The 24,081-nt window shown below is 37.3% G+C and overlaps 1 protein-coding gene across 1 annotated transcript in view; it reads right to left on the bottom strand.

Annotated features, from left to right (window-relative positions):
- Positions 1 to 2,718: 2,718 nt before the first annotated feature.
- CPE (carboxypeptidase E) overlaps positions 2,719 to 24,081 on the bottom strand; it is a 61,569-nt gene continuing 40,206 nt past the window's right edge. Inside the window, exons 2-9 of the mRNA XM_067297888.1 lie at positions 22,246 to 22,442; positions 20,192 to 20,359; positions 19,142 to 19,259; positions 17,950 to 18,132; positions 11,814 to 11,953; positions 9,128 to 9,227; positions 6,605 to 6,723; positions 2,719 to 5,505 (exon numbers count right to left, since the gene is read on the bottom strand). Of these exons, the coding sequence (XP_067153989.1) occupies positions 5,407 to 5,505; positions 6,605 to 6,723; positions 9,128 to 9,227; positions 11,814 to 11,953; positions 17,950 to 18,132; positions 19,142 to 19,259; positions 20,192 to 20,359; positions 22,246 to 22,442 (1,124 nt within the window). The 3' untranslated portion in view covers positions 2,719 to 5,406. The remainder of the gene's footprint in view (positions 5,506 to 6,604; positions 6,724 to 9,127; positions 9,228 to 11,813; positions 11,954 to 17,949; positions 18,133 to 19,141; positions 19,260 to 20,191; positions 20,360 to 22,245; positions 22,443 to 24,081) is intronic.

The following is a 24,081-nucleotide window of genomic DNA, read 5'->3' as shown; positions in this document are numbered from 1 at the left end:
CCTTTAGACACAAGAGTGCCCTGTAAGCTGGTCCTGATGGGTCTTGGCACAAGCCTTGAGCTGCTCAGGCTGCGTTAGTTTTTGACACTCCCAGCAAGAGAACTGCAGGCAGCCAAGGAAAGTCCCATGAGCAGATATTTAGTGAGCTGAAGGGAGGCAAAACAAACCGTAATATTGTACTGCTCTTGGCAGCCAAGTCCCTTCTTGAATCTTGTCCATAGTTTCTGAAACGTGTTTAATTTACCTTTTGAGCTAGAGGTGTTGGAATGTGGAAGAGGGATGTTGACTCTGCACACTTGGATACCAGAGTATGCGCCTCAGAGGACTGGAGAACAGAAATCTCAAATTATTGGATTGTATTGCAATGGTGTTATCTCCTTTATTGTTACAGTGTTATCATCAGGTCAGAAGTTCATCTAGCACAGTATTTTGTCTCTGATTATGGCCCTGATCACATCCTTCGTGGTGGATGTAACAAAAATGTCCCCCTGATTTATCCTCCTATCTTCTAGCGACCAGTGGTTCAGAGGCTTATTGAGCTGTAATGTGCCACTAGTCATGTTAATCTCCATTATTTCTACTTTTGCTCTTGCAGTAACCCTTAAACAAGGGTTATTTCACTTTGTGAAAATTTACTTAATTTCTTCTTTATTATTTTGCATTTTTCTTCTGGAAAAAGTAAGGAACAAGTACTGCTAAGCCAAAATGAGCAGCCTTGGCAACAGATAGCTTCAATTAATCAGATCCCAGACTGAGGGTCTGACAAAAACCCCAGTGATGCTAATGGGAATCTTTCCAGAGTAGCTTTAGCTGAAGCCTTAAAGCTACGGACATACTGCACTCCTAGGATCCCTTAGGCCCATAATCTTATTCAGAACTTTACTGAAGAAAAATTAGCATAAAAATCTAGAAACTTTACTTATTTCACAATACTAAACGGCTTCCAGCACATTCCCAGATGCCAAATTCCCTCAACATTCCCAATGCAGGAGCCAAACTCTTCAGCTTCTATCTTTGACAATTTCCACTGTTGCACAGAGGGCTGTGTGATTACAAAAATCTGTGGTGGCTTAACTTAATACAAAGTAGGGCAAAGCTAAAATAACATACAAGTCTTAACCGTTAATTCAGGGAAAATCTAGCACTGTGATAAATGGTATCTAATTAAAGACATGTTTAAGTCATTGCTGAAATACGATACCTAGGACTCAGAGAGGCAAAACAAAAGAGAAGAGTAGAAGAAAGATCAACACTGCAAGACCATTTAACTTAATTATTATAGCTCCCATTATTGCTGTTAGTAAAAGTAAACAGCAGTTGTATCTAGAGCTTTCATTTTTTATAGTGCCTATTCCAATGCCTGCTATATTGCTTAAAACCTTAGCTCCTGGAGGTGCAGGATTACATCAGCTTCTCGGTTGTCGCTTTCTTCTCCTCCAAAAGCAGACTTTAAAAGTGGAAACTTAACACAAGCTCACTCAAAACCCTCAGAAGCCAAGAGACAAAGAATCCCACTGGGCTTTTATACCATGACTTTCAGAAAAAGTCTTGGGTGTGTTTGTTTTCTGGGTTTAATTATAGAAATCAGAAATACTGGAATAGAGACAGTGTCGATGGCCAACCTTCTGAGCCACGCTAGCAAGCAGTAAGTTATTCCCAGCTACATAGCAGGTAATACCTGCAAGAAGATATTCAGAATTGGCCCTTTGCAAGATCCAAGGAGTCAGAAAGCAAGGGTGGGAGTGATGTTTCTGGGTCTTGCATTTCCGGTGCCTTCAAGCTACAAGTAGGAAACATGTCACCCTCTGCTGGAGTAGGTTTATTGGGAAGTTTTAGGAGACAGCTCTGACTCTTAGAGACCAGCTCCTAAAAACAAACTGCTGCTGCTCTACGAGCTTCACTGTCCTGAGTCAAACAAAGCTCAGATATGGGAGAGAATCAGGTTCATGGTAACTACACTGTCTGACCTTACATTTCTCCTCTAAACTTAAACTCTTCTGTCGTCCTTCACTGAATCCTCTTTCCTGTAATGGACTATTTATCAAATGCTAGAACTGATAAAATACCACAGAATAAGAAATCTGTAGCAATTCTACTTTCCTCCCCTTCTTATGCACCACCTTTAGTTGTAATTTACATTTTAATTGATGTCATTGTCAGCTCAGAAATAGCCACGATTATGTTTCAACTCAGACATATCAAGGAGAACACCACCACCTAGGAAAAAGGAAACATAGTCTAGATGCAGTGCTTTTATTTCATGCACTTCATTATTATAATCCTGGCCACTGGAGTTATAATTACAGGAATGTGTAGGACCACCCAGTTTTGCTATGAACTGTGTTTACTAATCCTAAGGATTAATGTGGAAAAAGAATAGAATTGTAAATACTATGAAAGGGAAAGACTCATGAAAGTATACACTGTCCCCACTGATGCTGTACGAATGTAGAGCATCTCAATCCCATCCATGTAGACTTGAAAATCTGCATGGGAAAAATGTAAAACATATAATCCAAAAGAAGGCTGTTCCGGCACAAAGTTAAGGGGCTACAGATTGCTCTCAGTGGGATAAAGGCACTAATCCCAGTGTTGATTCTCTGTTCATGTAACAAATCAATTGGCACACACATCTCACTGAGGAGGTTTATGGCATACTTTACAGACCTGCACATCCAAAAAGTGTTTTGAACCTGTAAATTATTCACACGTTTTACGTTTTAAATAAACCTGTAGATTTATTGTACAATAGTACATCACGTGCCTTTTTAACAAAAAGCTCAGCATCACACAACACTTTAATCTTCCATTTAAACATACACAGTCCTACAACACAGTTCAAGTCAGCTAGAAAAGCTACATAATGAATTATTTATTGAGAGTTCTGGCTATGCTGTTCTTAAAAATGTTTACCTACAGCGAGAACAGTGACAGTGGTTCTGGTGTTGTAACATTTAATTACTGTAACCTGTCTCATCACAATAAGAGCAAGCTAATAGTGTTTTCCAAAGAAAAAAAGAGATCATTTATGGGACGCTACATGTAATCACTAATGCATGAAATAGTAAGCTAGAGAATCTTATATATGTAATATAAGTAAAGATTAGAAATCTGTTATGAGATCAGTTTGATGTAATGTCTGCACTAACTATGCCAGAGAATCTACCACCAAGGTGGTGGATGCATGACAAGATTTGCACAATGTAATAACATTGTTTGGACTGAAATTGTAAGGTTTGGAAGTTTGCAGAGCAGGGTGATCTGTACAAATATACACTTGCCTTATTACACCAATTTACAGGTCAGAAACTCTCCTGTAGCCATTTACCCACATGCCAGCAGTCTCTTTTTTTGGTTAATTTTTATACTATTTGTTTTGATTTCATCTGGTTCAGTTGAAAATAGTATCATTACTTCCAGGCATACAGACTGTGTTTTGTTCTTACTCTTTCAAGTTGCCATGTAGCAAACAACTGAGTGGGTATAATCAGGCATCCTTTATCTGTGCACGTTCTTTTCCATAGCCAGGCACAAGTTATTATCAAGACATACATATAGATATGATTCTTTGTTTGCCATGGGTGTTCTTCATCAGGATGGAGATTCAAAGGTCAACATTGTACAATGATTCACAGCAAGCAAAGTTCCCCTAAAGTTTGGAAATCAATACCTACTGCTTAGATACTCATCTACACGTTGAATAGTAAATTCTTAATCTGCCAAGAGAAAGGTTATTCCATCTTATTGTTGTTCAATTTACCAACGCGCATTAAACCTTGAGCCTTTTACTTTAAAAGGTCAAGTTCTATTTTTATTAAAGAATTCCAAATTCTCAAAAAACAGTATTATCAGTAGATTTTTAAATACCCAAAGGAGGTAAACTTGGATCCTACTCCTAAACATGTGATTTTTCACTTAAGGAGGGAGTGTGATGGTGCATTGTCGGTTGGTTCTGAACGGTACTAAACTCCTACAACATTAACTAAAATCATATGTCAATTAAAACACAGATTTCCTTCATCTGTTTCTTTAGTATCACTGTCAATATCAAACACCTGATCTCGAATTAAAATAGACCAGCAATAATGTCTAAGCTTTCAAACATACGCATAGCTGCTATAAAGTAGTATACCTGCAGTGATTTCAACAGAATTATATCAAACTTGCACCGGCTAAAGATTTGACAGCTCATGTGTATTCTCTGACTCCTGCAAGTTTCACTTGTGTTAGACAAAATATTAAAGAAAGTTAATTCAAAAATACTAAAAAAGGGAGGCTGAAAGATCTTTTTGAATCAAAATTGCTTATCTTTTTAGCTTCAAATACTTTGGTAAAATTTCACCACACTGATGAAATTTCCATGTATCTATCTTCTAGTTTTAGATATGACTAACCAGAAGAAGAAACAGAGTTGAAACAAAACCATTCTTGCCTTGTGAGGCTAATTGCCTGTCCTCAGCATGTTTCCTGTTCATTTTCTAAACTGTGAAGTTTTGGTAGCTTTCAGTGAACATATGAACTTTCAGCTGCTTATCTAGACAACACTAACACATTTAAAGATTGCTGAAAAAGTAGTTAGATAATTAGAACAGACCACCTGAAACGATTATTTTTTTCTTGCTGTAAAACATGAACAAAAGCAGCATATTAACAAAATGTACAAGCTTTTCTTCTTCATCCATTCAGAATTTTTAATTTGGTTGATAAGTAATGAAAAATAACTAAAATGTAGCCTTGAAGTATCATTAGCAGATTAAGGAATAAAGGTCTGTTATTCCCTGGATTCATTTCATGCCATCTTTAATGAAAGCACTTATGCAGATTCTTTCCACTTACTAACATGAAGTCAGAAGCTTATGTTTCTTACATATTTAAATAGCCTCAACACCAGAGACGTACAAAATGTTGTACTGAATTTTAATCCTTGTAAAACATTATTACACCACCACACTGTTATTATAAATCTTTTCAATAACATTCATTACATAATTCAGTAAGGAGCACTGTCTACTACTATGTACTGTCAAATATTTCTGGCAGTACTGGGAACTGACTACAGCGTATTTCTTTTTTAAAATCAAGAGTTAACCTACATATTCTGAACTTGTAAATGATACAGAAGGGATTGTACTTCCGTATAGGTTGCAGAGACATTCACTCATTTTTTCTGCTCATTTTATATATAAGAGTAAATTTTCTATAACAATATGAAAGAAAATTAATAACTTATTTATCTAGCTCAGAGTCTAATAGTTATTTTTAATCATATTAATCAAAAGATGTCTGAAAAAAAATCAAAGTTAATTACTGTGAAGTGCACAATATCTAAAATATAGGGACTTTCCACAGTACATTATACTAAGTCAACATATAATAGATTAAAAGCTGTAAAGCCAAAATCTTCAATTAAAAATTTAGTGTTTCTGACATCATCTTCCACCATTCCATCAACTCTTCTTTCTCCTCTTCTTTTCTTTCAGACAATGACTCCAGTTCAAAATCAACCTGAGTAACAGAAAGAATCAAAAACATTGGTAAGCATATGCAGAGAGAGAAGTGTAGGTTTTTAGAGTCACTTACTGAAAGAAGGTATTTCACATACGCATGGGGCTAGGGAAAGTACCTTCCATTTTAGGCTAGTGTTTTTCCAAAGATTGTTTTAATGTGCAATATTTGTATACCAGTACAATAAACGTATCTAAAAACGCAGATAGCTATTGTAGTAAAATTTCCAAAGGAAGCCAGACATCTGTCCAGTCCTTAGCTTGTATAAACACTTTAAAATATATGGGCCTAGATAATTAGGAATTGAATAATAGGCTAAATCTTTTAGCATATATTAAAATGTATTATCAGTGTGTTGCTAACACCTAGCAATGCAGACCTCCAGCATATCAAAATATGCTTTCTATTTTATGCCATTAGAAAAATCCAGGGAGCTTTTCTAACAGATGGCTCATTAGTATGGACATGATGTGCTAGTATAATTCATCCTAGTGTATGATATACACTAGAGAAAGGAACATCTATTTTAATTTTTAAGTGTGGAATCCACACCTGTGTGGAGGATGAACTGAGAATGCTTCTGAACTCTTAAATACAGCCTAAGTCTTATTCATCAAATATACTGAGTATCCACACAGTACAGAGCTCCCTCACTATCCACCTGCACAGAGCTAAACACAGTTTTTAACCTATGCAGGTAGTCACTTGACAATTTAGATTAAAAACATCAAGTCTCAACGAAAACCTCAACATCTCTTAATTTTATGTCATACTATGTAGAGAGATTCTGTAATCTTCTATCTGATTTGCTATTAATACATAAATAAAAACAAGTACAATTATCTCAATATTATCTTTCTCTGTGTCATCACCAGACCAATAGCAGATGAAACAAGTGTAAAATGGGAGTATTCTTAGTGGTTTACGCAACAAGTACTAGAAGAGTAGGTTTCCAGTCTGTTTTCTAAATTAGCATATACTGGCATTTACCATGAGTAGCAGTGTACTTTCAGAATATACATATACCATAAAGGAAAAAAATATGAGACTTTTATTTTTTTATAAGAGAAGATCAACCAACACACATGTGAGCACTTACCACAACCGCAGGGCTAAAGGGAACAGCTACCTTCTTAGTTATTGCTAGGTAACCCGGTGCTGAAGCTGTAAGTTTGTAATTTCCAGGCACGAGCAGCCTCCAGTAATCGCCATCCTTGGCTGTAGAGAAGCAGAAAAAAATCAATTAAAAGAAGTATGCATAAAACTAATTATGCAAATAAGGAAAAGGGACTGTATGCCTTGTTCAGCATCTTTCTTATTCCTGTCAGCCCTTTTCTTTTGTCTGTCTGAAAGGATTCTTCTGTAAGTGCTATAAAAATATAACATCACAGATTTTCTTCTCTTCAGGTAACCAAAAGTTAGATTTAAACTCTGAACTTGTGCTGTACCCCCTCCATGAAAGATTCTGCCTTTTCAGGTTGAAGGCTCTCTAGCACATGGAAGAAAAGGACAGTCTGGGACATTATTCTACTTTAGAAGCACTCCACTAGCCAAGGTACTAGCTAGCTCCTTTTAAGTGTTTGAATTTCAGTTTGCCATGCAACATCTTTTATGTCCCTCAGTATTCTGAAAATCCAAATGTAAATAAACTTTGCTGTAATCAAGTTTAAATAAACAGCACCATCCTTCTCAGGTTACTTTGCAGAGAAAGGCTTAAATAATTATTTCATGAGATATTTCACATATTTCACCTGTGAACTATCAATATCTGCAAATTCCAGTATCCTGGCAATGTCTGAGGCTTTTTTTTCCATTTAGCTACAGGAATAAATGAAAGCTTGATCCACTGAGGTCAAAGAAAGGTTCCTAGTTACTGAGTGTTACTGCAGAGAATCTTTTCCTGTCGCAGAATAAAAACGCATGACCCTATACTCTAGAAATGGCCCTTTACCATTTTCACAGAGAATCAGATCCTCTGTGTGCTATAAGTTGCCAACTGTCTAATACAAACAGGCTAATATTGTGAAGTTCTCTATCTCCTCCTTATACACAGAATTTCAGAAGATTTTACAAGATCTATTCTAAAGATCAGTCAGCAGTGCCATTTAAAACTCTTGGCCATGCTATTACTGCTAGTTCCCTAAATGTTTTTCAGCACTTCTGCAGCTATGCAGGGACATTAGAAGCGTCCAAGCACAGAGGGAAGTATTATTTAAATGTCTGCAATTCACATGGTCAGCAAATATCAATAGTCAGTCCATTTCAGAAATCTCTGATTTAAAGAATTTTGGCTTCAAACTAAGTTGTTCCCCGACCTTTTTCTTTGTAAAAGACAAAATAAAAATACTGCTGTAGAGCTATGATAATGACTGTTCTACTACCCGGCACTAAAACAAAGCTGAATTTGAAGTCATGAACAAAGAGGCAGGAAAAAAAGCCAAAACACATTTATCCTTCTTTCTGAACGTGCTAAAATTTGAGTGCTTATCTTCTCAGTGTTTTGACAATACATGACTTCCAGGCTGATATGCACACAGTGATGTGAGAGGATTCATGACTAGATGCTTTTCTGTACCATAAGAGCATGAAGTGTAATATCATCTGTATCAATCTCCAGTACCTCAAAGTATCTCTTTTCACCACTTATTCCCTCTTCATAAACCCTGTCTATTTATTCCCAGCCTTTATGCTTTGTTCCCTTTTTACATACAGTGAAAGAAGATGGCTCATGTTATTATGGGCTATTCTCCTGGTTGGTAGAAATGCTGCCCTCTTTGCAGGTGATGTGAGAATAAATACAAGTGGAAGCTAACTGGCGGGCCGATCAGTCCTGTATCACAGTATTCTCTGCCTCTGTAACACTATAGAGAGACATATTGGTGGGAAAATGACCATAATGTAAGGTCATGCACAAAGCATTGGCATTTTATTATTGTTTTTCTAACCAGTATCTTGTACAAATACAAAATTGCCATTCAAAATGAGAACGCATACGTCTATAGTGAGGACTTCAAGCTGGCACTGTGCAAACTACCTTTAAATTTACCTCTAGAACAAGGTGCAACAACAGTGAAGAGGTGACACACAACTTTCTATAAACACCAACACAATATTTTTAGAAGGGCAGTTCTGAAAGAAAAAGTATGTCACATAATTGTAAACAGCAGATAGAATTTATCTTCACAGAATGAAATTACGTAAACTGAAAATCTGTCAAGAATTTACATACCAAAGGTATGATTGCATCATAAGTAATATAAGAGATTTGGACTGCAATTTCGCTTTTATACTCAAAATGGCACTGCAAACAGGACATTAAATCCTGCCAGAGCTGTGAAACACTACCTGCACCCCAAATCAGAAGGCAAGCTAAGCATGAGTCACCAACAGCCATAAGAAATGATTCACAACACAGACCCGTCACATCCCAACAACCAGTCTTTAGCTCCTTTGAAAGCAAAATAGAATAGGAAGATTCATGAAATCCCGCAGGTAACAATCTTCCTGAGACACCACATGTTTTCCTAGCTTCAAAATTTGCTCACCGAAGTAAGCTTCAGCTAACAAGATCTGCAATGGTCTGACTCTAGCACTTCTTGTTTTCTTGAAGTACAACACTCACCTGATGTAATATCATGGCTTATTCCCTCAACAGAGATTGTAGCATTTGCTATTGGATTGCCCTGAAGATCTTTAACAAACCCCTTCACTCCTCGATGAATCTAAAAAGTAAATGAATAAAGTTAGCAACACATGGGAAATGATTGAACAATTCTTAAGAAAAGGTGGATGTTTCAGCCAGCGAAGTATCTATGGATGTATCTAATGATGTATGTTATAGATCCCACAGTTCACATGCTGACAACTATCAAGGATAATTATTAAACATCTTAATGGAAAGAGCAGTGACTGAGTCAAAAGAATTCAGCCGTTAGTTATACTAATTTCTTCACACTATGCAAACATTTCTCAGAAATATGCAGCAAACCAGGACAGAAATGAACGCTCACTTGAAACTCTCTGTTACTGAGAATTAATGAATGTTTTGAAAAGTTTTGAAAGGCAGCCTGAAAAACAACTTTTTTAGTTTCTTCAACTAATTGAAGAATTTAGGGCTAATAAAGGACATAATTGCTTAGAAGTCAAACATGAACAAGGTTAAATTTAAGCACTTGGACTTCCATAGGCAATCGAGAACTCGGTGTGAGATGCCTAAGCTCTCTGTGTTGTGGACCTCAACCCAGGTCTTTGAGCTGGGTCATTTAGTCACAGCGCTCCCCACACGGCCTGCGAGAGAAAGGCTATGATGGGTCATGTCCTAATTCCTTCTTGTCTCTCAGCAACACACTCCAGGCTACAGAAGGACATGCATTGGCCTCTTGGGATCGCTTAAAACTCTCTCCGTTCAGTTTTAAAGTGAACAGGACTCCCTGCTTTCTTTAGGTTTGAAGGAGGAATAGCAATTGGTCTAACATTTAACGTGAACTATCAAAACACTTGGGGAGCAGGGACCAAATTCAGAATCACTTCCTGTTTTGTCCCCAGTAAGCACCAGCATTACCTAATCCTTCTCTGCCTAGCATATATAAAATTAAAGCCCTGATCTGACTGCAGTGTGTGGGGGGACCAGTCCTGCTGGTGTTTCTTTTGCATGCTCTGAAAGCAGACTGATCTCCTCAGAGGAGATTGCCTGAGGAAGAGCTACCTTCCGACAGAGGTAGGTATCGACCTCTCAGCACTGGGGAGAACTGAGAAGTTTTGAACCTGCGCAAACACACATCTTATTCGGGGTTGGAAATTAAGCAGGGAAGTGTTGTGGAGTTAAGGCACCTCCCTGACTCTATGGCCTTTGAAAAGAAGACTTCAGGATCACAAATCTTATTCTGAGATTCCTGAGTTCATATACGTTCACTTTTAAGAACCTATATGATGTATTCAGCTGCTATAATTGAGTTCACTGGATTCCTCTAATTTACACCGTGGGACATGCCTGGCAGACATCAGCTTAGAAAAGCAGAAAATCCATATTTGCACTGTCCTCAACAAACACAGCAGAGCTGGACCATAGAACTGGACCTCTTATTCTGTAAGATGGTAAAAAGCAATGCCAGATAAACCATCTGAACTTAGAGGATAAAGCTGGCAGCTCCACAGGAACAAAGGAAGTTGGCAAATTAAGCTCTCACACATTAACAGCTATGAAAATACAGTGACACCATAGTTTTCAGTGAGTTAGAGAAAATTAACCCCTGTGCAAAGGAGCTAAACAAGTGCTGGATAGCAGAGAGAGGAAGCCCATAATAAATGGGTAAAAACCTACAGTGCAGATAACACCTTTTCCTCAGCCCACATATAACTTACTAACCAAACTGTGTAACTTACACATTTCAAATATTCTATGTGGCCAACTAAAGCATTCCTGCATAAATAAATCCTTTAAGAAATGCATTTATTACTTGACCAGCTTTTCTAACAATGTATGTTTCTGATTTCACAGTCCCAGGTGTGCACCTGTTAATGATATCAGATCTATTCATAATCTTTCACTACAACATACAGGTTTCATAAATCCCAAACTCCCACACTGTTTGGAAACATGTTTTCAGTTCTGTCTGTTACATGGCATTAAATGCTTAAAAAATCAGATCTATTTCAGGAGTCTTAACTTCTAACAACCCATTAGAACAAGGTTAACTAAACCCATGACTGTGCTTCAGACTTCTAACCTGATTCCGTATTATTTTTAATGGAATCTTTCACTTTAATCACATTAGATGGCTCCATACTTAATTTCAGCGGCTGATGCAATCACAGAGCAGGGGAGTATCTACAAAACCAGGATTAGAGTTCTCCCCTGGTGTTAAAATGAACTGCCAGGCAGCTGTAATCTAAACTAGTCATCTAGGCTCCCTGTACATCCAGAGTGATTCATTCCACGTTTTGTAAACATACTTTCCTATCTGTAGAGGGCAATCCATCTCCTCTTAGCATACGTATCAGTGCTGGTGGAATGAATTCTACTCTGGAGATGTGCATTTCTTTTCATTGAGGGAGCTGATATAAATCATTTAAATTAAATATCTATAACAGCTTAAGTAAAGTGAGATTAATCCATCTTCTCCTTTATTTTCCTCTCTTTTTCCATATCTTTAAAAGATCACCCAAGATTTATCACCTCAGAGATGTATAAGGATTATAAAGCAGCAACTGGATTAATAAGAGATTTTGAACTAGATGTTTATACAACACAATGTTTAGAACTTTCACATACAACAACATGATGTTTTGCCATCCTCTTTTTTTGTTACCTGCTCAATGTAATTGATAAGGGAGTTCTTGTTGTCTTCCCAGTAGCCCTTCAGAGTTTCTTCAGGTGGGAATTTTTCACAGCTAAGCTCCACTGTGATTTCAAAGCAATTGCTGCTGAGGTAATTGAAATCCTGCATTCCTGCAATTCCAGAAAAGAGTTGGTGATGTATTTAATATTGTTCTGAAGTACATGGAGCAAACAGGGACATGTGAGATGCTGGTCATATTAAGAAAAATGTACCTATAAATACAATTGGTGCAGTTCTATTTCATCAGCTTAGGTCTGAACACAGCGGTGTTAAATCAGAGCTACCAACAAGACAATTAATCCCAAAAAACACTTTCACCCCAGAGACAATTTAGAAAGGACTTCATTGTAATATTGCACCTGGCCTATATATTCACATCTAACATATGTTTTTGGATACCTGACATAGAAATTTTTTTTTTTCTCTTGAGAAACTGAACATTATTTCCAATTATGACTCAATTATTTCCAGATGAAAGTAAAAAGTGATCACTTTGTAAGGCATGGTATATGACAATATGAAACACGATAAAGTGAAATATGATAAATAAGTACTGGACAGCCTTCCATGCATTAACTGTCATTATTAACGCAACTTTAATCATAGGAATTTAAAAATATATATAGTATAATCACCACTAGGAATAAAAACTTCATGGGAAAGATGTACTCTTCTGCACTGCTGAGCCCCTTCTCTGACTACATGGAAATATTGCCTATGTTCTCAAATGAGTCAGCTGATGTCCAAAATGGTTTCCGGTTTTGTGAGTGGACCAACCAGCTAAAGGGGGATGGGGCTGTCCCCATGAGGGTTTTAAATATATTCTTCAGAAAAGCTGGTCTAGAATTACCTCTTCCCTTCCCAGTTGACCCACCTAGCAGAGTCAGTGGAATCTCAGATGGAGGGCTGAAAAGAAAAAGGCTATCAAGCATTTTGAGCAACCCAATGGAAGTCACTGAAGGATTTAAAAGTGCTCCAAATTCATTTAACCCTATGTCCCCCCATGCAAGCTACACATGAGACCTAATGCAATCACTTTACCCAAGCACTGGCCTTGTGCATAGCAACATCCAGGGAGCTGATGTCATATTCAAAAAAGAATGCAGAGGGCAGTGAACAGATTGAGTCAAGTGGGATTTTGCCAACACATTAGGGTGAATAGTCCATTTCCTGCCAACCAGGCAACTAGACTCCTAATTACTGATAGAAACCAGGACTTTTCATATTCCCAAAGGATTGTTTTCATTTTTAAGCCTTTTTAGATGCCTGAAAAATCACGACGTAGAAGGCAAAGGTGCTCCTGGGAGGGAAGGGTTTGATGTCCCACCAGGCAGAAAGCAAGATGGACCATTTGCCACAGCAAGAGAGCAGCAAAGTCATGAATAAAATCTTGACAGCAGTGCTGACTGTCAGGCATCTGTTCCAGACACTAGATAATGTTGTTTTTCTTGATTCTTGTCTTTCTTCTAAAACAAAGAAAGAATCCATGAAGAGGAGAACTGGGAGCTGAAGGATGATGTAATTTTACTGTGATGCCAGCAACTCTGCTGCCCCAGTTCTCAGGAAGACTGTTTGGTGTTTTCCTCCCCACTATCTCCCCTGCCTCCCAAAGCAAGGTGATAGCAGGGACGCCCAAGTTTCTCAAGGACAGAATAAAGAAGGAATATAGTTTTCTGTTTTGTGCACAATGGCCATATCTTAGAGTTTGCTTCCCAGCTCTTGCTTTGGTCCAGGGTTCATATGCATTGCTCCCGAAAAAGATTCAGTCTGCATCACTGACCTGCAGGTCTGCATCTCTGGAATGGTGAAGGGGGTGAAGATAGCCTAGTTCTAAACTGTGGCCTACCCATGTCTGTAATTTGGAAAGCATCTGGCTGGCTACAATTTGCATTCTTTAACTACCTGTTAAGCATGGTGATAAGCTGGAATATGCAAGAACTCAATACATTTCAAAAGATGTATTCAAAATCACAAGCGCCCTGTTGCCTTGGCCAAGCCCTCGAACTGAGCTATTCCCTCTTTCTTGTTACGCACATGGGATCTATCACATGCATGCACACCCCTACACTCCCAAAACCTCTCCTTTTAACAAAAGATAGTGCAAAAGTTATTTTCTATACTTCAGCAGGGATCACCCTCTGAAGATCAGAAAGGTTTAGTACACTTCAGATATAAGTGAAATTCTGAGTGCCTTTCACTGCTGATTATGAGTAGGATTTTTTTTCAGAACTGAGCAACACAATTGCACTGTTCCGTAATTCTGAAGGACTACAGTTTCTCCGTGTTGATACTTACAAAAATAAGCTCAGAATTTGGGAGAAAAAAGATATCTTCAACTTAAAAAAAGGAACTCCAACCTTCACAAAGCAAGTGAAGCCCAAAGGAGTCCCCCAGCATCTAAATTACTTAGATTTTGAATTACAAGTTACAACATTAAGCTCATTCAACTTCTACGTATATAGAGACAATAATCTCTAGCAGGACAGGATGAACTCGAGCCCTGTGAGTAATGAGGAGAGCACGTGCCTCCTACATGACTTGTATTAAATCCTAAAAAAAGTCCTTAACAATGATTCTAAAACTGGTAACTTCAAATGTAACAATTCAAGCTAGGAATGAACTAATTGAGTGCCAAGAGCGATTCACAGTCTGGATCTACAGGATCTGAAACTAAAAAAACACTTAAACAATAGCCTAGTTACACAGCAATGTAAGCTGCTCTTAAATGCTATTTTTGTAATGACATATGAGTCTGATTAGACTCAGGTGACTCTGTAATGACAGGACAAGGAGAACAGGCATGTAGCTAGTTAGTAATTAATTACTATCTGCTGTTCTCATTTATATTTCCAAACAGATATTCCACATAAAAGGTACATTAAAAGAACATTATTAGTACTGAAAAGTCATGCACTCAACTGCTAAGGAAATACCAGAATTAAAGTTGTCTGTGCAAATTCAATTTGGCTTTCTTGTGCATAAGCGAAATCATTAATTACATGCTGATTGGGAGAAGACCTGTGTTAAAAATAGCACTGAGTCAGTATACAGGCTCATTTGTTCCCAGGCTCTGGTGGCTGAAAGGGCCTTTCCTGAACAGAGAAGAACCTCTTCACCTTTGCTTGCTCCTCTCTGAAAAACCTGCAAGTATCAACTAATTACAGATGACAGCTGATACAAAACAAGTGTAACAGGCATCACAGCCACGGATTTAGCACAAAGATCCCATAGGAGAGCTGAATGCCCCTCTCTGTGCCCCTGTTCCACAGAAGAAAGGAACTATTTAGCAGATAATGGTGAGAAAATCTCCTCCCAGAAAGGTGAATTAACAAACAGAAGCAGGTGGCAAATGTTCCTTATATATTGTCTGCTCTCTCTATCCCAAAACCCCAAAGCATGAATGGAGAATTGCTACCTTGACTAGGGCTAGAGATGTTTGATGAGGAAATCTTGAGACTTTACAAGGAGGGAAAGGACAGAACATGAATTCAATGGAAAGTACATCCTTAATTCTAGTTTGAGACAAGAGTTGCTACCAGGCATTTCTGCTGCCAAACATTCAGTCTTCCTACTGTAAACATCAGGCACTTCAGAAAACCACATGCAGGAGCAACCTATATTCATATGAGAGAGCTACCCTGCATACTAACTTCATCAATATCCCTCCATACTGATGAAGACTGCTACCACCCCACCATGTACTGCTGTCTCTAACAGAAGGTAGAAGTCCCTGTGGGAAAATGATGGGGACAAAGAAATTTGTAGGATGCAGCACAACTGGGAGCACCATAAGCTCGGGAGAGTGACAGCAACTCTAATAATTTATTAGAAAGAAAAGCTGACCCCTCATAGGTCACAGCACTGGGTCTGATGAGGCACTGTCAAAGAGGGAGTCCAGGAGACCTCCCTTAGCTCAGCTGTCCCTCACTCCTTCCTTTTCCTTTCCCTCGCCTCTGCTCTGCCCAAGCACTGCACTCCTTTCTACACCAAATACAGTTTCATTACGCACTCTACCTATTTCCTATCTCTATGCCCTATCACAAACCTCCAGTTTTTCTCATCTCTATAAAGTTGAGGCAAGTCCCCTTCTATTTTGCCTCCACCCAGTCCAGGGAGCTCACACAGGGAGACAAGTCTAACCTGTAGACCACATCCCATACTAGGACCCAGAATAGCCTACAGCATCCCAAAGGTGCAAAGGCAGAGAAGATCCACCTTAGCTCAGAACCAGATCAGACACTGTGTAGACGAGGTCTTCAGAGAGTTTTCCTTGTAAACTCTGATACAATGAAATACTTTTCCAAAATCAATACAAATTGCATTTCAACAGCTTATACCACTAACTTTGAGTGCATTGTCATATAGATAGCAGAAGGTCACCAGTACAAAAGGTTACTTAATTGCCACATCTCAGTTTCCTGATGCAAAGCACAGGGCAAAAAGATTTTTTGAGAAAAAAGCTTACAAGAAAACTTTAACTGGAACTAAATAATGTGTAGTTACTTTCCTTAGCACTAGACATGGAAACAACAGAACTATTTTGGCTGAATTATTTTTGGTTTTTTAAGTCATACCATGGCAAATACTACCATGGAGGTTTTGTTCAACAGTTACAGCCTGCCAGCTGATTTTTACATTTGAAAGAATAGAATCATGCTGTATGGCCCTAAGTCTACTGTTATCTCACTATTTTTTATTAGGTGCAGGATCCTAGTATACTAGGACCATAGATCCTAGCTAGAACAAGGATTCTTTTCCCCTAACCTACTTCCGTTCTAATTGGCACATTGTACAAATACATGGGAAAAAGAAAAGTCTCACTTGGGGTATTCATTGTCTAACTTAAAATAAGATGCAAAAAGCAGGAAATAATTCACTCTTTCTAACAAATTTTTCCAATCAAAAAAGTGCCATTGGCATGTGCAGTCTAGTCAGAATCAAAAGATGTCATCAGAACAATGGAAATACTGATTTTGATAGCATTTTCCTGAGGAAAAAAACTGAAAAAATTATACCCATGTTTTTGCAGTTAAAATTTAACATTTTATTAAGATAATTTTTGGACTGAAATGAAACTAATTTTAACTATTAAAGCTTTCAATATTTTATTTATATTCAGATTTTTTTTCAAATCATGCAAACTCAGTTTTTCAAGGTTTTTTTAATGGATCCAAACTGAAGTCCGTTGAAAGCTTCACACAAAGGGAAATTTTTGCTTTTCAGTCATATTCAGAAATGTTGAAATTTTGCCTTACACCCAGCTCAGTAGTACCACCATAGAGGAAATACACTGCCTCTGTGAAGCCTGGGGATAACAACTATAAAAATAAGCAGATAATTGCTGCCTGTGTGAGCACTACCATTAGTTGTTCTGTTCCTAAGCTCTTAGCACTGGCTTCATTATGCTCCTTTTAAAGGCGGTAGTAAAACCCCCTTTACTGTAACAGAGCAGAGTTAGGCTATCACTTAGGCTAAGACTTTGGGAGATTCCTACTCATTAAGTGCACAGATAAAAATGTAAAATTCATTCAGAGACTGCTATTTGAGTATTAAGATGAAAGCAAACAACGGTATTGGTATGCATCAAGCACTAATTAAGTAAGGAAGTGTAAAGATGCAAGTATCTTCATGGCTCAATTTTGTTCCCATTGAAATCAAAGCTCCCATTGTCTACAGCCTTGCCGAACCAGGCCCCTCATCATCTTTCAAGGTCGGAGGCTTTCATTATTGAGGTTATAATGAACAGTTAGTAGCCTGCTATCTCTTATCAGGTTTTGTTATGAGATTTTTTATTTTTTACTTAAGCTCTCATCACGTTAACATAGCAATCACTGGCCCGCCATTAAACACATTTGTAATAACCTGAACCCTGAATGGAGAAACATTATAGAAAAAGCAGTAAAAGAGGAATATTTTAAACTGGCATCATGATCATCTTTATGGAATTTTATTCATGTACTGCGGTGAGTCATCAGCCTTTGATCTAGCCTTAAACACAACAAAAATTGTGGATAAGCTTGTGACATACCAGTCTGTAATTAAACGGGTGAAAACTCAAGCTTAAAGCAATCAGCAGAGACGGTGAATGCCCTGCAGTGGGACTCACCTCCTGGGACACTGTACCACGCACCACCATTGGTTGTTCCATCCACAAAGCTGCTGTCATCATCATTTTTACGGCACGGTGGTCTGTTCGCATCAGACATAGCAGGGTTAAAAGAAGAATAACTGCGAGCCAGGCTTTGAAAAATAGCATCGTCAGGGCAGGAGCTGTATTCGTGAGCGCTGCCTAGGGAAAACAACAAATCCAGAAGGCAGGATTGTTAGAAGGGCAGTCAAACAGACTGGCGTCACATCCTAGACTACGAATGCCGTGTCACAGCAGCTCTGTGATTGGAAATTCTCTACACAGAAGTAAGTGTATTACAGCACCACAAATTAATATAGCATTATTTTAATAACAGTAATATTGCCCTAATATTTAATCAATTGCCTGTACCAGTCTGCCCCATCATCAATGTGACTATTGATATCAGCCTTAATATGTATGATAACAATTTCAAAATATACCAAAATAACCGAATTATTCTAGGCTTTGGATATTTTATAAGAGAACATACAGTACATATAAAACAGTCGCTGCTAAAAGGGTCTTATATTAAAATAATTTGCAATTAAATTGTGTGAAAGTAGACTGAAGAAAGACAATCACAAACAACACCATCATATCATGATAATTTCAGTCATGTGCACATCTTCTCATGGCAGAAAAAACAAATTTTAATATTACCATGTGCTAAAGGATAACATTGTCTCTGCCACAGTACGAACTTTTTTATAAATGAGCAATACTGAGAAAGTAGAAACAATGATAATTGTTTCTATTAGCATATTATCACTTTCAGAAATTCGCTATTTAAAGATACCGGTAGAGAAACCTTAGATCATAAAGACAGGCCTAGATACAAGTCTCTTGCTTCAGTTAAGAGGGTAAAAACAGCCCTAATTTTAGATCTAAGTTGCCTTAATTACATATATGAGGGACCACAATTCCCTCAGATATTACATCAGTTTTGTGATGTAACGCTACTGAAAAAAGCTATCTATCTTCAAAACTAGAAAACATGGTCGTACAGTGACGAGCTTTAAAAATGTAAGTTATTAATGAGTAACGTGCTAGAATAATTCATTATAATGCAGTGACATAACATTTACAAAATGGATCTTAGGTAGCAGTGAAATAATTATAGAATATAATTTAGATCTCCTACTATTTCACGTTAACTCATACTACATACCACTCCGAGTCTCATCGTAAGGATAGTTTGCAACAAGGTCTCCTCCATGCAGATTGGCAGAGAGCACAAAGGGAATATCCATAATCCAGTGAATCACACCTTTTGTTTCAGGAGCAAGCTACGACAAAACAGTATTTGCAGCATTCAGTGTAGAAGCTTATATAATTATGGATTTTGGACTTAATTCTGATCACAAATATTGTGCGAGCCATTTAAATGAAGAGCAATCATATTTTGGCTTCAGAGAGAACTAGATGAGGCCTCTATGACAGAACCAGTCTAAGCAGTTTCATAGCTGTCTAAAACTGGTGTAAATTAGTTCTGAATGATACCATGGAAAAAGAAATCCCAATGCTGGACTTTTTTTCATTTAAGTTAAAAAAAAAAAACAGTATGGCAAATTTAAATTTGGAAAATAAATATAAAATAATTGCTGGTATGATGTACTCTATTCTCTGCACTGGAAGTAAAAATATTTCATTTAATAATTAGAATTTGAGGCCAGAATATGGCTGTTAAAGCTACAACCCTATGAAACTGCAGTCACAACAATCTCTAGATCCTCCTGCTGTGGAAATCACAAGAAGGTAAAAATCCCTCCAGATGTGGACAACTTGCATATTGAAGGCTTAGGCTTAACAAAAATACATGTGTTATATGTAAGAATAGGTATTTGGCCAGCAGTGTAATTAAGCACAACACACAAGTGAAGTTCTGGCAGTGGTAAAATGCAGAATATCTGCAAGAATATTTTTAAACCAAGGGAGATGGCAAGACAACCCTTAAAATTAAACATGTTTTGAATGAGGAATTTTCTAAGGATTAACCAATATGGATCAAAAGGGTTTACTACAGAAAGAAATTTTGAGAAGAACAGTAAGAAACATCAAATGGATAAATTTAAAGTAACAAAACGAACAAAATATTTACAAGAACATGAATCATGTAAAGACCATGCATACAGCTCCTAGAACTGGCTATGTGTCTGCTTGCAAAAAATAGAAGAGATAGATAGGCTTTTAAGTGACTTGATACGCAGTCCCTACTTACCTTAGGATTCTGGTCTACAGCTTTTTTCATGTTTTTCAGCAGGTGATTGTTTGGGCCACCTTCTTTCTCATTAACATAGACTATTCTATCGAGATCAGGAAAATTTCGGTTTAGATCTATTCCTTGGGCATTACTCCGACCAACAAACCAGTCTTTAAGTTCACCAGGCTGAAAGAGGAAAGAAACAGAAAGGGAAGGGAACGGAAATCAGCAGATTCAGGAACTTATGCATCAAGCTTTATGAGATACCCATCTAAATTCAAATCATGATTTTACTTCTCATGTTCTTGAGAAGAAGAAGAAGGGATCACATGGCAGTAAAAACTTCTGAAGCACTGACAGCTAAGTCACCCATATTTCTTTCTAGAGCTCTGCAGGAACAAAACCAGCCTCTACGTCACTGTCAGTCTTGGAGCAGAGGATCATTCTTGTAGCAGCAGATCTGGACTGAGGGTGGGCAAAATTACCAGAAACATCAGATTTTCCAGTGCCTGCCCAGTTTATTCCTGCTGAGTCTTCCCCCAGGACTTGGCCAGGACTCTTTGCCTGCAATCATGATTTATAGACCACATTTTAGTGAGCCTGAGTGCAGCTGTAGATTTATTAACCAGCTGCAAAGAACATTTGCACTTACGTCAAAGTTCTTCTAAGTGGTTTCAGGGTAAAGAAGGATCTTAATCTTTCTTTTCCTGAGCTTTTCATTTTTATGGTGTCTGACAGCTTCGTTCAGTGAAATGATGGTGTTGGATAAAGATGCAATGAGAATTTTTGCATAATCTTTTCTTTAAGCTAGTTCTCTAAAGGAGGTTTTGTTTTGAATCAAGGAAACACCTTCAGTTCCACTAACTGCATAGCTTTCTCTAGACTGTCTCTATAAGCTTTCAGTACTCTGTAAAGTACGTTTGGTTTGATTTTTGGTTTTAATACTGTCAAACACTGTGTATAAGATCAATATATCACTAAATTAGAACAGGAGTGGCATGAAAGTAAAATTGTATTATAAATTATATGCAATTTTATAAGGCAGTTCTGTAAAAGCAAGTATACTTTGACTCAAGAGCAAAAGTTTCTCTCAAATTCTAAATTAGAATCACTATAGACAAGAGATTTCAAACAAGTAAAATGCTTCACCAATTTAAGGACAGCTTTTGCTTTACTGCCACTAGAGGGAGACATAATATTGAATATGTTTTAAAACAGCTCTGTTTTTTTAAAAAAAAAAAGATTTCATGAGAATCAGTTTAATAAGCAGCTTAACAAAATGTGAATTATTTAATCATAAATAGAAAGCTGCATAGAAAGATTCAATATTTTTACCTTAATAAAAAGAATCCATATAAAACAAGAAAATTCTCATTTTTATTTACAACATAATACATATTAAAAACCCTACATAACAAAGTCCTATTTGGCCTCTGTTTTCTAACTGTGCAGTAACATATCACACTTTTCTTGATTGGCTCTTCATCCTAAATAACGTGTTAAATTTTTCTGAATAATACCTGGATTAAAAGTACCTCATGCCTAAAACTTAAAATCAATTTTTTATTTATTTTTTTTTAATGGCTCACAAAGTTTGCTTGTTTTAGGCTGAACCTCTGATGGATGTGAAGGAAATGCATAAATGCATTTACATGAGAATACTTTTAATGGAAACATTCCTTTCTGCCATGTTTGAAATATGATGTATAAATAATATGATTAGTAATACAACACTTGTTTCGAAGCATTTTGGTCAGTGAATTTAGATGAAAGAGTGTGTGTGGAAAAAAAACATTATAATGTTTTAAAATACAGTGAATTCATTTAAAATAGAAATGGCTATTTGTTGAAAACCATTTGTAGTACTAGCCTAAGTACATAACCCGCGTTGTTAAACAGAACAAGGCTACATTCCTATCAGAAAATACTGCAGTTACGTTGTTCCATTTGACAATCACCATAACACTGGTGAAAGTTCAAGTATTTGTAAAATTGTTAGTTCAAGTTCTATTATGATCCTAAGGCTGATATAGACATTGATAACTATCCTTATTATCAGTAGCCTTACAAACCTGGGATGCTGCCTTCTCAAAGCCATCTGGATTCAAAGATGGCATGATATGGATACGTGTGCTGTGGATCAAGTTGATAATAGTTTCATTTCCTTTCTGGTATTCATTACACAGGTACTGAGCCAAGAAGACGAGCAATTCCCTTCCAACAGCTTCATTCCCATGCATATTCCCAACATATTTAAATTCTGGCTCCCCTGCAACAAAAAAGGAAGAACACATCTTAGAATAACACACAACAGCAATGCAAGGGCTGCATCACACCACGCACCAGAGACGTGGCCAGTACTATTACTGTGACTGGTCACAGTCTCCCAAGGAAGCTGCAAGCCTCTTTCGGAGAAGCAGATTTAGATTTTTTCTAAACTCCATTTTTATTCAGCTATTCGCCAAAGGCAGAGAAAAGATACCACATGAAAACAGAGTATATCAAAATAAATGCTAAGCAGTGCTATTAACATTAATACTGTTGATTTCTAATGAAACTGTTGCCTCAATATTATAAGAGGACGTCTTGTTTAGGAAGCTTGTAAATATATAAACTGATGCTCATTTTTAATGTTCTCTCCAAGGTTAGGTTAAGCTTATCCCACTACAGATGCATTAGGCTGCAACTGCCACAACATTCTCAACAAACAGCTGTTGCTCCCAGCGCTCTGAAAGATCTTATGCAGCAGTTGCTTTGGATATTCAGTTCAGAGTTTATGAAGCAAGTGCAGTAACCTGACTCGTAAAAGGGGCAGTTCATCCTTAACTGGAAATAAATATTCCAATACTCCCAATTGCTCGTTAGTCACATTATCATGTCCCTAGATATAAAGAACACACAAGAGAAGCCTTACAGAGGTGTGCGGGATATATCTTTTAAAAAGTCAATGTTCTGGGCCCCAATTCCGGAGATGTGGTAGTATAAGTGTAAATATCTGAATGAAATTAACAGGATTGTTGTATAACTAAAATGAAGAACACAGCTGTTTTCTGGGTTGTAGCCCTTCTTTCTTAACTGCTTCCTTTTTAGATGTAATTTTTCTTTTAGAAAAGCTTTAATCAAACATGATGCTAATGATATGCTTTGCATAGCTTGAAGCATGCTTTGGGATAGTCTTTGAGACTATCACGGGGCAAATCCAAGCCAGGAAGAGTGCAACACGAATGAGGCCTAAATAATTGTTAAGCAAGCACATAGCCATATCTACTTACAACTCTTCAGTCTGTGCTTGTTAACCTTAATCTAGTGATAACACGCTGGCAGACAGTGCTATTTATACCATGACTATTTTCCTTCCAGCTAAGATGTTTTTGTACATGTGAATTAGTCTCTGATATTTTTGACAGGTAAGTTAAAAGATTTTTGGTTTCAGTCATTTGTTTTATCCAACATAAACAGTTCCATCATTGTGACTAAAATCCTCCAATTCCTTATTTCTTCCTATCTGTTAATATCAGGGTACACTAGAGGTCTAATCATCACATGTAATCAGACCATGCAGTCAACCCAATCCCACTAAAAAGGATGGATACTATTTATTAGAATACACAGCACTGAACATTATGCATATACTCATAATTACAATACTCATGCATATATACATTGATATGTTACTCGTGAGAAAAGGGTTTCATAAGCTAACAGCCAAATTTGTTGCTGTGGTAAATATGAACATGATTAAATTTCGCTTTTTGTGGTTTTCCGTAGGACATGACCAGCAAGCCCTGGAGGATAAATCATTTCTCCTGATTCCCAGCCCTGTACATTAATCACCTTTCCTTCCCACTTGAATTTTACAGGAAGGAATTTACAGGAATTTATATTTTACAAGTGAAGGAATAGAAATA

The sequence above is a fragment of the Apteryx mantelli genome, chromosome 5 (genome assembly GCF_036417845.1).
Source record: "Apteryx mantelli isolate bAptMan1 chromosome 5, bAptMan1.hap1, whole genome shotgun sequence".
NCBI classification, from domain to species: domain Eukaryota; kingdom Metazoa; phylum Chordata; class Aves; order Apterygiformes; family Apterygidae; genus Apteryx; species Apteryx mantelli.
Note: the sequence above shows the minus strand (reverse complement) of the source record. Positions and strands in the feature narration are given on the sequence as shown.